The sequence below is a fragment of the Pyrgilauda ruficollis genome, unplaced genomic scaffold, assembly GCF_017590135.1.
Source record: "Pyrgilauda ruficollis isolate IOZ18807 unplaced genomic scaffold, ASM1759013v1 scaffold71, whole genome shotgun sequence".
In the NCBI taxonomy this organism is placed as follows: domain Eukaryota; kingdom Metazoa; phylum Chordata; class Aves; order Passeriformes; family Passeridae; genus Pyrgilauda; species Pyrgilauda ruficollis.
In genome coordinates this window covers 1,479,087-1,493,122 of record NW_024528933.1, presented here as the reverse complement: position 1 = coordinate 1,493,122, position 14,036 = coordinate 1,479,087, and the positions used below count along the sequence as shown (strand labels likewise).

At 38.2% G+C, this 14,036-nt stretch overlaps 1 protein-coding gene across 1 annotated transcript in view; it reads left to right on the top strand.

Moving 5' to 3' along the window:
* SH3GL2 (SH3 domain containing GRB2 like 2, endophilin A1) overlaps positions 1 to 8,745 on the top strand; it is an 88,642-nt gene extending 79,897 nt beyond the window's left edge. Inside the window, exons 7-9 of the mRNA XM_041485528.1 lie at positions 1,345 to 1,448; positions 4,696 to 4,826; positions 7,255 to 8,745. Of these exons, the coding sequence (XP_041341462.1) occupies positions 1,345 to 1,448; positions 4,696 to 4,826; positions 7,255 to 7,454 (435 nt within the window). The 3' untranslated portion in view covers positions 7,455 to 8,745. The remainder of the gene's footprint in view (positions 1 to 1,344; positions 1,449 to 4,695; positions 4,827 to 7,254) is intronic.
* The last annotated feature ends 5,291 nt before the right edge of the window (positions 8,746 to 14,036 follow it).

The window sequence follows — 14,036 nt, the reverse complement described above, 5'->3', positions numbered from 1 at the left end:
CTCCTTGTTGGACACAGTAAAAGGCTCAGAACCTATAGTAATGTACAGCATGTTCTTGTAGGAACAATTTTTTAGGTATTTTATAGGTAAATGAGCTAGAGAATGTGAGTCCTCTGTAGCATCGTGTGCTTCCTAAATGCAAAGCATTACTTACAAAACTGAACTATCTTTCTTCTTAGAATTATATAACTATTTATATTTACTTGTGGTTATAGGGTTTGGTCCAAGGCTTTTGCTCAAGTATGGGGGCTGTTGAGAGGACTGTAAAGATCAGAAATTATGAACTTATAACCTTATGGTCTCTGCTGTAACCAGATGCAATAGTGAATAGAAAACCCGAAGTTACTGTGACTGTTCATACCTGATTCTGCAGAATATGTTTTGCTTATATATTGGTTCAGACTGAGCATTTTCTAGGTTTATCTAATGTTCTATTTGTAATTAATGTTGATATTGTTAAATTAAGCAAGAAAAACATCTCTATAAGACGTCAGCTGAGGTCTGTCTTATAGAATATGTAGTCAAAGGAAATTAATTTGAAGTATTTCTGTTGATGTGAATTACTTGATTTATTTTAAGTACACACTTACTCAAATTCCTCATTTCGTTACCAGATTGCTGTAGAGGAGCTATAATAAACCTGAAAATATTTGCATATAGAACTTAGTATTTGCACAGGAATTAAATACAGCTGCACTGAAATGAAGGAAATATAACAAGTTTGTAGTTTTAATCTTTGTAGTGACATCCATACCCATGTGTGCAAATACTGTTGACAAACATTACACCATTGTGGTGTTGTGCACTGTGAAAACCACTAGCAATTGCACTGCCCACCAAGTGGGATCTGGGTGTTTTTTCCCTTATGAAGTGGAATGCTCTCTGCCCTCAACACCATTATTCTGCATCCCAGAGTCTGTAGTAACTTTCTGTTTTGGTCTGCTTCACAGGTCAGAATACAGTAGAAGCATGACCATAGCCATGTGGTTCTGTGCCCTTCAAAGGCAGGGAGGGTGAAGGTGTATTATACTCTCATTACAGTCTCCTTTTTATTTTCATAGTGTTTGCTGGATATGGTAGGTCTGTAGGCTGCTGTTCATGCAAATCAGCCATGGAGAGAGGATCAGCAGAGAAGAGTTGCAGTTACCATTCCAGATCAGGCCCTAATCAGATGTGGAAATGAATAAAGACTAATATGCAAATATTTACTGCTAACTTCAAAGATAAATCAAGGTTTTAGAGAGATAAGTTAGATTACCTTTGTGGTGGACAGTGGTCTTCATTCTCTATTGCCTGAGCTTTTAGTATTCACCTAAGATCTGATGTTTTAATGTCAATCCTCAGATTGAACAAGTGAGCCAGCTTTCTGCTCTCGTGCAAGCCCAGCTGGAGTACCACAAGCAGGCCACACAGATCCTACAGCGAGTTACTTCTAAACTGGAAGATAGGTAATGCACTTTTTGTAAGTTTCTTGAATAGTTTGTTAGTTTTATAGAGGTGGAAAACCTATGAGTAGAATGCAATGCTGTTATCTTTCTTGACTTGGTACTTGTACTTTTATGAAATCAAGGACCATTTCATTAGATGAGTGCAAGTTCAGACTTAAATGTTTTGGAGATGCATCTACTTCTAAGTATGAGTTCAGGAAAACACCTCAGCTCAGTAAAGCTATCGAATGTGAGTTAACTGAAAGTGTAAGTGTTTATAAATACTGAACTCAGTGACACTCACAACTTTGAATTCCTTACTGTTTGTGCGTGTATTCACAAAGCATGCTCATTCTGAAGGAAGATGTTAAAAATTGATTTTGCAAAAGAGTATCTTGTTGCATTCTCATCTACCTGAAGATCTTCCTGAGCCAGTAGTGAGACCCTCATTATTAACAACTGTATTAAATATTCCTCCTATTATCAGATCAAACTTGATACACTACTTGAGCTATCTCTTCCATCCCCTTTTGTACAACTGCATATGCTATCAGAATTCCTCCAACACCTTTTTTTAAAAGAGTTTCATAATTTTTACTTTAGAATTTTTGTTTTCATCAAAACAAATTGATCGGCTTCTCACACACGTCCTTCTTCAAAGAAATTTAACATTCAGGGAAGGTTTCTCTACTAATATGGTTCTGGCAGACTCTTAGAAAAAGCTGGATGTAATTCCCAAGAGGAGATAATGCTCACATACTGTGCAAAGGCAGCTGTTTTCTGATATCATTAGTATAGATCAAGTTGCTAATACTGCCGGGTTTGTCAGTATTAATTTTCTCAGAGCATGCATCCTGAAAACCTCATTCAGTTCTGAGTCTTAAAGTGTTTGTACAGGAGCAGCACTTGTTAAGGTGGGTAGGCTGTCGTGCTGACTGTTCCTTGATACAGTTTGCAGTACTGTCTAAACAGCTAACAGAACAGTTTTTAGCACTTGCAAAAGAGTACTGCAATTCACTTTCTTTACAGAAGCATTAAAAATTCCTCAGGAACAGGTGTTTTATCTGGTAGTCCATAAACTATGCCATTAAGTGTCCATACATCTCTACCATAGATTTCTCTTCCTGTATCAGTTCAGATGATCCTTTGCCATTTTTAAATTTCTGCTAACTGGTCAGTATTTTTACTTCAAGTTTCAGCTGTGAATGGTTGTTTTTTTTTCAGCTGTGAATGGTTTTTGCAAGGACCTTGCATCAGAATACTATGGTAATTCTGTTGAAGTAAATCTTTTGCATCCCTAATCGAGGCTGCTGGCTAAATCATACTTCATCCACACTGTTGGACACAAATTGAGTGCTGTGATGTGTTCATGCCAGAGATGAGTCAGGGATGTAGAGCTGTTACTATCCAAACTACTACTCTTTCCCTGCTGGTGATAGGCAGGTAGCAAGTAATGCATAACCCCTGGGGTTTCGTTGGTTTGTGGTTTTTTTTTCACTATATAGACCAGAAAATAAATCAGGATTTACTTGAGCTGAGCAAATTTGTTACTGTTCACTGTCAGTGATGTCTACAGCACATACTGCCCATTTTCTAGGTACTCTTTAAAAGAGTGAATGGAACCTGTTTATGCTGGCTCCTGGCATGGACAATGTCTTATAACTACCAAGACTGTCCTGTGTAAAATATTCACAAAAGAATGTTTAAAAAGTATGAGATGGACTGCAAAAACAATGAAAAATTTAAAAGTGCACTTGCCTTCTAATTTTTCTTGGCTGTTTAGATTAGACTTCAAGATTTTCTTCAGGAAGTTCAAGTGAAAGAATTTCATTTTTTTTCTACACATTTGTGGAAGGCATAAATGTCCTTAAAATGCCATGATTCCAGGAACTAGAAAATATTAAGAGTTTGGCGAACATTGGGAAATTTTCAGTAAAATTAATAAAAACTGGAAGGTCGGCAAAGACTATTTTGAACTCCCTTTTTCACCAAGTGAAATGACGATGCAGTTTTCCTAACACAGTATCATGACAGTGCAGCTGGGAAGCAGGAATGGTCTCATTGGAGGTGTTTCTTTTCTTAAAAAACATGGCTCATGCTGAGCTTTTGGGTAATTTTTAACAAGTCAGTAGAACTGTCACTGTATAGTTCATAATCTGAAAAAAATGGTGTTTCAGGAAAGCATTAAGTATAACAGAACTAGTTTAAGTGTTTCTTAAAAATTTTACTGTCTTGAATTTTGCTAATGAGTGAAACAAAACAAAGGCTTTTTATTTATTTTGACCACTTCAATTATTTAAATGGTTCGGTTTTTTGATGGTTTTTTGGGGTTTTTTTGCTGATGGGTTTGTTTTTTTAATGTGAAAGAAAAGCACTCTCTAGGAACTGACTTATATTGGTATTTTGGATGGTGAGGAAAAGCTTGTTATAAGGATCAAAAGTCAGTAAGTTAGATGCGGATCTTTACAATAGATAAAACAAAATGTGCTACCAGCTGTAAGTCTAGGGCAGATATAGAAAAGGTTAGAAAAATCAACTTGTCTTGTAAGTACATATGAAGTGTTCTTTCATATGTGGAATTAGAAATACATGTGGTAGTTCTGCATTAGCTGCTCTGATTCTGTTCATCCCTTCTTTGGATTTTACCCTGGAATCTGTAAATAGACCCTTCCCTAGAAACGCTAGATTTCTCAGTTAGAAGAAATAGTTGAAATTAATGATAAATAAATGGTTATCTTGAGAGTAAAAAAGAATGGACTTTTGTCCCTTTGTGAAACAAGTATTCCAAATTGCAAACTAACTAAGTCTGCAGCTGAAGTCAGTACATTCCCACAGAGTCTTCTTACAAAATGACAAGAGTTGGTATCAATCAGCTGGATAAATAATGATTGCAAGGATTAGAAGCAAAAAGTCATACTAAAAATGGGGACAGGGATGTTTGTCTAGTCCTTCTCTCAGCATTGATAGTCATGTAACAAGTTTTTTTTTTATTATGAGCTCTTTGTTTTTGTTAGACGAAAGGAAGATCGACAAATTACTAGGTTTCTAAAAGGAATGAAGAATTAACAACTTCATGGCACAGTCACGTCAGGTGGTTTTGATAATTTAAACTACTGTTGTAAACAAAAAAACTACTCCAAATGACTCAACTTGTTTACTATGGATGATTGGTGGATGAGAATTTCAGCCTTGGAAATAAAGGTATTTGGTGCATCTTGTCTGCAAACAAGATATTGACTCTTGGCATTTAACCTTGGTATTTTGGCAGAATAAAAGAGGCATCATCTCAGCCCAGGCGAGAGTACCAGCCCAAACCCCGTATGAGCCTGGATTTCTCAACTGGTGACAATACACAGCACAATGGAGGAATATCCCATGCCACCACACCCAAACCATCAGGTAATGTCAGAGTTTTGTGTCGATGCAGAAGTTGCATGCTTTCTTCTGGAGATTAGTCTTTCCATGAGGGAAAATGAGAGTAGGAATGGTATATAGAAGAGAGGTGTTTGAACTGTTGTTTCTTTGGAAAGTGTTCACATCCTCAGGCAGGAGAACAGAGATGGATTATCCACTGCTTTAAATGTGTCTTTTGGTTAAAAATTTATTTTGTCCTAGAAGATTACCCTGAAATACAGATCTTTACAAAATAGGCATTTAGAAAACCAAAATAACAATTGAAAGTTTTCCACGAAAATCCAGAAACCTAAGGCCAGCGAGACCTCCATAACCATATCCTACTTTTTAAAATAAGGTATATTTAAAATAAGGTACACAATGAACCTGAAAGTAAAAATAACTGAAAAGAAAAACTAAGCTATATAAACTGTTTTCTTTGTCCAAGTAGGAGCAGCACAAGCAAGACTAACCATTAGTATGAGTGTACATAATTACTATCTCAAAGAATGGTTTATTTAATATCAACACATACCATGGAGGCCTTATTATTTGTTTCTTACACAATAATGATCTATTATCCCATGGTACGGTGAGGGCTGGCCTCTGTCCAGACCCTGATTTTAGTTATTCCAGTTTACCTCAGTGACAATTGCTATCACGTTCCATCTTGCAAGAGTAGTGTTTTTCACTAGATCTTTAGTCAGTGTTTCCTTTCTTTCCATCACATACTGATGTGAATGTTTGATTTTCTCCCACATATAGATAGGAAGAGTATCTCTATTTGGCTCTGAAAACTTGAAATTATCTTACACAACCTTGCCAACTCCTAACAATCTCCTGACTCTGCTGAGAGGGTGAAGGATATAATAGAGATTCCCTGTGCATGAGTGTGGCTTGAGTCTTGCATGCTAGAGCTCTCTTCATTCCACCAGTAATTTTCTTCTTTACTCCTTTTTCCTAGTGTCATGAACAGTTGTCTGTGCTAAGCCAGAGCAGACTGATGCTCATGTATCTCTCCAGCACTTATATTTCCCTCTCCATAGAGCAGTATTTAACATTTTCTTCAGTAGGGCTTTTATTTTGAAGTGTATATTGGTTTCAGATGTACGCCTTCTTTGAAAATTCTTGAATATATGTTTGGAGTGATTAATTCAAAGAGTTTATTTGCTAATTCTTCTAAATTTCAGCTGGTAGGAATGAGGATACCAAACATGCTGTAAGGCTTGTTCATGTCAGCACAGTAGTCTTCATGACAAAGAAAGCAAAATAGACTCTGAACATTATGTAAAGAAAAGAAAATAAGGTTTCACTGTAGAATTTAAAAAATTAAGTCTGGTATTTGAAAAACTTGCTCTATTGAGATCTATAGAAATGGAAAATTTTTGTTCTAAAATAGCTCAAGCATGGGCCTTCTAACCAGAGTGAGTGTTGAAAACGAATATGCAGAATGTTTGAATCTGAAACTTACTCATCTTAAAGCCAGTATTCATGAAAAAGTAGAATATATATTTTTAGGACTATCATTATGGTGAAGTGGCATGTGTTGGTTCATTCAGACCACTGAAAGTGTGTGAACTTTTACTATGGAAATTCAGGGGGGAATATGATTTCTTACAATTTAGTGCTGCTAAATCCTAAATATTTTGACCAGTAACAATTTTTGGTAGACTTGAAGCTACAGAGACTTCATGGGGAGGGAAGAGGGAGTATATTTGTTGATTCCATATAACATATGAAAATCCAGTCAAACTAATGACTTAAATAGTAACCATTAGCTACCCTAAGGAGTTTATGGTCAGATGTTCCTGAACTAGCATATTGGAAAGATCTCAATTTCAGACTTTCTCTGAATCTAGCCTGATGGCCCTGCAATAAAGTGTTTTGTGGGAATGGGGAATAAGTCTTTGGAAATGTGATACTAAAATTAAGAGGATTAGGAGCATATGCAGTGGTATAGCTGTACCAGTGAAATTTCCAAATAAAGGGCAAACACACAGTTATATCTTCACTGTTGTTTTAAGCTACCACTTACAGGTCTGCTTACCTGAGATAAACAGACAAAACATCTCTTTGCCAGTAAAGCTGGAAATATGTTAGGGGTTTTGCTTAATTTTTTTTGTGTTTTATTAACAAATTAGATTCCAAATTTTATCACTGTTGTGCTTTCAGGTCTGGGCTTGACGATAGCTTGGTTCTTTTGGGATTCTCAGACTTCTACCAGCAGGCACTCAGAGTAACTGAAGACTGTCAGAAGCTAATAGTTGTCTTCTAACAAAATTTGGCAGTCTAAATATAGGTATTATTGAAGAGCTGTCATCAGCATATTAGTGAGAACAGAAACAGCAAAGTCTGCCATAGGTGCACTAGTAAGATGGGTACTTTTAAGTGTTGAGATTTTTAAGCATGTTGTTTCTGTGTTTCTTCTCCTTAGGTGTTCACATGGATCAGCCATGCTGCCGAGCTCTGTATGACTTTGAACCAGAGAATGAAGGGGAGCTGGGATTTAAAGAGGGTGATATTATTACCCTCACTAACCAGATTGATGAAAACTGGTATGAGGGGATGCTTCATGGCCAGTCAGGTTTCTTCCCCATCAATTATGTCGATATTCTAGTTCCATTACCCAATTAGGAATGCTGACGCACCACCTCTGACGCAGATAGCTGTGTCAGTACCACTGCTTTCAAAATGCTGCTTCTTACACCTTACAAGTGCAAACTGCAGTGGTTAGAGTTACCGATTCCTAATGAGCATCTTTGGTTTACGTGTTGTCATACTATGTGGTGGTGATGCGTTGTATCTTCTGAGCCAGCATAGCGTGGATTAGTTTATTGACTGTGCTGGCCTGGTAGTAACCAGAGCCATTAGTGAGGTGAAACGGGGAAGATGATGGCAAGCAAAGCAGGTAATTCATAGTGAAGTAGCAGGAAGTGAAGGTGGTGTTGGGAAGATAATGCCTATCACCACCGTATTACTTTTTCAGTCTTAGTTCTCTATAAAAAGAGGGAAAAGTTCTTGCCATTCCATCTTTCCCTTCCTGATGATACAGTTCACACAGGTCTAACATTGACTAACCAGAATTGTATCTTCCAACCAAACTGGCTGGCTGTTCTCACAGAGAGAGCATAAGTGTAGATCCTCTGGTTTCTCAGAAAGTGAACCACTGTACTGTGTGTCCTGCTGCTCTCTGCTAAGTTTTATATTCTTAATTATTGTTAAAAGGCCTATTTCCCTCCAGAGGTAAACTGTAAGCTATCAAATGGGGATTCCTGTAGTAGAAATGTTGGACCACAAACCACCTGAATTTGCCCTTCAGGAACTTTTAGCATGCTCACCAAAATGCCAGTAAATGGGCAAGATGGGGAATAAAACTGGCATTTAGTAATGTTTCTTGTCAAGTCTTGGCACAAAACCTTGCTGCTTAAGCACCAGATATCCTTTGTAAACTCATTCACCGAGGAATACAGTAACCAACCAAACACAACCCTCATTTCATTTGTTTCTGTCTGCCATGTGTTCTTTGAACATCATTTGTGCATACTCTCTCCTCAATGAGGACAAAATAAAACATGTTATTTTTCTGTTGAGCAACTGAAGACATGTGGCTGTATATATAAAAACATTTCCCATCTGTTTAGTTGGTTCTCCTGTATTCCTCCTTCCTGCACTTGGTGTGTACAGTGCTGTGCCTAGCTTCTTGGCATTCTTTTGGTAACAGTTGCAGAAGTTCTGTTAGTTTAGTTATCCAGAGTTCTATTTATCTAAATTTTACAGACTCTATCAGAGGTTTAATGTGCTGCTTCGAATGTGCCACTTCAGTACTGGATGATGTGAAATCAAGACAATTCCCTACTGCTTAATGTTGAAACTATATCATGGAAAGTATTGTTATTTCAAATAAATGCTGAGAGAATAACTAGAATGATGTTGTGGATTATTGCTTTGTTGCTTTAAAATCTGCTTTAATAACTTCAGCTAACAAGAATTTTATTTTAGAAAGCATATGTCTCATTTCCTGCAAATGTGAAAAATCTTTCCCTTTTTTGGTATTATCATTTTACTTCAGTCAAATAAATCTCATACATGTAATGGCCTTTATAAGCAGGATGAACTTAACAGTGACCACATTATATTAGTCTCTCAGTGATTAGCATGCAGTCTTGCAGATACAAGTTATTGCTTATCACAGGACCCTGGCATCCACAATGCTAATAAAGCTTAAAGACTTGGTAACTTATAATTTATTTATGGTTTAACTAAAAACAGAGATATTGTTACAAGCAAAACAGACTTGACTTGGAGAAAACTTATTTAAAGTAATTCAAGTATTTTTGTGCAGTGAGAACAAAAAGATTCACTTTTTCTGTCCCAGTTCCCAAGCTCAAATTCACTCCTGACTCTCCCCACTCGCTCCCTGCTCACTGGCATGGGTACTTGTAGGTGTACAGTATGTCCATAAAAACTCCTCTCTGCTGCTTCTCCCTCCTCATTTTTTTCTCCCTTTTCAGTAGTGACTCATTGTGACTATCTGCTGGTGTTTCATTGACTGTCTCCACCTCATTGTTCTTCAGCCTTGGTGTTCCCTCTGCTAAGAGTGTTTCTCACTCTTTATTTTCCCCCTCTTCTGCTCTCTGCTGTACGTTCATATCCCAGTGCACGTTGACAGAGTCTGTCAGAGATGGCACCTCATTCAAGGCTCAGTTCAAGGTCAGGCTGGACGGGGTCTGAGTGAACGCGTGTAATTGAAGATGCTCATTGCAGGGGTCTTGGGCTAGGTGACATTTTACAGTCCCTTCCAACCCAAATTATTAAAAAATATAGATATAGAAACAATTCCTGTAACTTTTTATTACAGTTCAGCCCTAAATCCTATGGTTGGCCTCTAAGGAAGTTTCTGCCAGTGATTGGAAGAAATCTGTTTCAAATTCAATGGACGTGAAACCATTTTACAGATGCATTAATGATACCATACAGTTACTGTTAGTTAGTATTACTATAAAGAGTTACAGAACTAATAACTATGTTAGTTATCAAGGCCTAGCAGTCCCAAGTACTGCACTGGCATACCCCTGTTTTGTCAGATTATAATTCTGTAGCATTTCTGGAGAGCATGCAACCAGAGGGCAACAACCTCAGAGATAAATTTACATGATGTAGAGCAAAAGGGTGGTTGGTGCGCAGTGCTGCCCCACCCTGCTGAGGGACCCTGGTTTTTAAGATGTAGGGAATGGTAGTGTCTTTCAACAAATGGGACCAGAAGGATTGTACAAAATAGTCGTCATGATGACATGGGCCTAGTCTTGACATGTTGCAGAATTCTTGGCACTTCCTTATTGCTCTGTTCTATGTCTCCTGCAGGTAATAACTAAAGAATGCTTTATTCCCGAGGTGGTAGGATCAGAAACTGACTTGGCTAAGAGAGGAATTACCAGGGCTGACAAAAGTTTGTGTCTAAACATTCAGTATTAGGATAAAGAGGGTGATCCAGAAAAAAGCAGGAGGATGTTTGCTTTTGCACCTCAGGTAGTTCACAGCTTTGCCTGTGGAACTCCACGACTCTTTCATTCTAGAATCACATAAGATATGATGTTGGTGGATGAAATAATTTTTCTCTGGGAGACTTACAGCTTCTGTCATCCTGCTTCCTAAGGTGTATGTTTGCAGAAATATTGTAAAAATATGACATGGGTACCTAGTTACCAAAATTGGCTGCAGAACTGCTTGTCACAAGAGAAACTGGGAAGCCTGCCAGCACTGAAATATCAACTGCCAGATATACCTAAATGTTTTAGATTTGATGTTGGTTTCTTTTTTTTTTTTTCTGTTGAACTGTAAGGTTCTTAGCCTGTATTATTTATTGCAGAGTGAATCTTTGTGAAAAACATAGCAAAATACCCCAACAGTTCCCTGAACAGTTCTCCATCTAAATAAAGAAGTGATTGAAATTGTGGGGTTTTTCTTCTTTGAGAATAGCCTCTTCCCTCCAGAAAGAAAGAAGATGGGAGTCACATCCAGAATTTTGTATTTGAATCTGGCTTACAGACAGTTCTCCCTTTGAAGATAGTTATGCTGCTTTCTCCACATGAGCTACTCTGACAAGACTTGAAAACTGCTACGAGGACTTCTTTTCTAGTTTCACACTTGTAGGTCTTGCAGATCTTTATGGCCACTTGTACACTGAGTAATAGTTCTGTTTCAGAATGCATCCTTAGCTTCTCATCTCTCAAGGATTCAGGTGTGTGTGTGTCAGTGGAAATGGTTCTTCTTCCCAGCACAGGAGTAGGCTGACTTTGTGATAGGCAAATAGCACAATGAATTTGGGTGTATACTCAGGTAACACTGTCTAAAAGCAAGTACATTCTATAGATGTGTTTAATTTTCTGTAAAGCACAGTATGTTGTCATAGACTTAAGCTCAGAATGTCTAGAATGTTCTGTAATTATTATTTTATAATTTTTAAACTTTTAGCACTCTGGTAGTTCAAGCACAGACTTGGTGAAATTTCCAGAAGGCTTTTCTGTCTTTCCTTGCCATTTGATCTAACGTGTTGCAGAAGACGGGAACAGATTTGTCATACCTATTCTTGCTGTGCACTGTAAGGTACAGAAGATTTCTAAGCTGTTTATCTTTGTTAGTATTTCCTTGGAAATGCAGCACAGTGGAGCAGTCAAAGAAACAGCAACTTCTACTATGCTCTTGAAAGCTCTGGTAGTTCTGGGACACACACGGGAAACATCTCTTTTTCAGGTGCCTCTAGGGCAAACAGTGGACAAGCTGAAGTCTTGTAGTGAGAGCCATCTCCTGGCCCACACCTCATTTGGTGGAGTAATGGCAGCCAGCCTCATGCTTCTTGTTCTCCCTTGCACTCTGCTTAGGGCTTGTGTCTTTCACTTTCTCTCCACCTTTGGTAAAACATGGAATTGAAGCACTAATAATGCAGGGAAAGATAAAGAGGCTCAAGCTCCTCTGTCTCACTTCATCTGTTAATGGAGAGGCTCCAGGAGAGGCTGGGTCTCTCTCCCTGACAAGATCTGCTTTAGCAGTGCCTGCAGATACAGCTGTTACTTCTTTGGGTCACTGTCTGAAACTGGAGGATTCAGCAATTTATCCAACCACCATCAACAGTGCTTATCTAGGGGCTTTCCTGTCCCTCAGCAGTCACTGACAAGGGACATGTCCTGTGCTTAGAGCCTTCACATGGGCAGCAAGATCCTTCAGTAGGCATTAGCTGTAATGCACATCACCAAGATAGCTGCTTTAGTAGAATTTCTAATGAACATATATGAGCTGGAGGTGCAGTTTTCCCAGTTTTTAGGGCTTTTTTCTTTAAGAGAGGTAGAACTTACTTTGTTTCTGTTGGAAATAGTAAAACCATAGTATTGTAAAAGCAGGTATATACTGTGCATTATGACTCTGTGTGACTGTTACAGCTATAATGGCTGACTGACTGAAGTATTTGAGGGGTACTGAGGCATGTAATGGTGCATATGACAATATACAACTTGCATAATTGCACCAAGCTGACTGCAGAAGAATAATTCCACAAATACCTTGGCAAAATTTCAAACATATAACATGCATTTAAAGTACCTGTATTTAAAGTTTGGTTTCTGGAAGTGCCCGTTGAGTTTTTACTTAGCTGAGTTGTCATCATGGGTTTTGTTTGTAAGGTTCCTCAAGTATTTGTATTTATTATTCAGAAGCAATGAAAGCTTGTCAAAGCTCATCTGTGACCCTTTGCAATTGATAAGCTAGATAATCCTCTGCCAGTTCTGCACGTAGAACTCAATCCAGTATGCAGTTAAATTTTCTTGACTTATGTTGAGATCTGTTAGGTGACTTGATCTTCAATACATCTAAAGTGCTGAGCAAGATTTGGAGCACTTAATCTAACTGGTCAGTTCCATTCAAACATTTCATATCTGTGCCTGCCTGGATCTCCCACAGATCACAGTAGGAAGAACCCAGAAGGTCCTGGGTAGGAATGTAAGAGGTATCATATGCCTGAAGCTTCATCTCATGTATGGGCTTGCATGATGAACAAGGCCTTCTTAGCTTTAGAAGAGGGAGAAAGACAGTTCAAGCTGCTAGTAAGACATTTCACCAGAACCATCCTCTCTTATCTCTGAATTTTCAGGTAATAGTGGAAATGAATACTTCCTAAATCATAAGGGAACAGCAGAGTAAGAAAAAGAGGGAGGAATTTCATTTATTTTCTGTTATTCTAAATTAAGGATGTGTATTCCTGGAATTTCTCTGTTTTTAGCCTGGAAGTGAAACATGATCAGAGATGATCCTAGAACAAATACCGCACAAAGAGAAAAATAGTCATAAATGGAAAACCTTTCAAGCATTTAATTCTTAACCTTGAGAGAAAAGGTGGCCTCTTGCAGTCCTTTTACATTAGGCAACAATGGCTTGTAAGCAGCTGCAGTTGCTATCATGCGAACTTGAACCATGAGGAAAAGAGACAGTATGATGATAGCATCAGTGATGATGTCTAGAGGAAGCTGAAGATGCATCAGCTTCATCAATCCTACAGTGATCTTCTGATCAAATGTTGTACCCAGTTCCTCTGTGGGCATGGGAAAGAGTGGTGCTAAGGCAGCAGATCAGTTTCTGCAACCTCTCTAAATAGGTGCTTTAAAGTGTCTTCTTCCAGAAGCACAACAAAGTACAGATGTAAAGTAAGTAGAAGGCAGCCATGTATATGCCCTCATTTTAACACTTCTGATCAAGAGGATAAAAAGCCTCGTGCACCACAATGTCCAGTATGACAGAGCAGAACTGGTATCTTGGCTATGTGTAAATCTGAAATAGCTGTTAAAAATGAGTAAGCTTCCAGAGTTAGGACATTATAGATCATTTCACCACATCCTCAGCATTCCTTCTCCCAGAAACTGCTCCTTGCTTTCACTTCAGAGCATCACAAAGTTATTCTTTGCTTTGGGCTGGAAGTCCAGCAGCATCTCATAGGGTTCCCAAAATCAAAAAGTCACAAGCTACCTGATCAGTTTTAGGTTCTAGGATGGAACCCAGCATAGATTTGATTTCCCATGCTGACAGAGAATTGTTGCATGAGTAGTGCATTTAGATTTAATTCTCCAGCTGTGCAATAGGGATGATAATAATTCCATATTTCACAGAGTTGTTAAGGGTACATATAAATGTGCATAAAGCTCTCAGAGTTTTTACTGTGGACCTGAGAAAAAA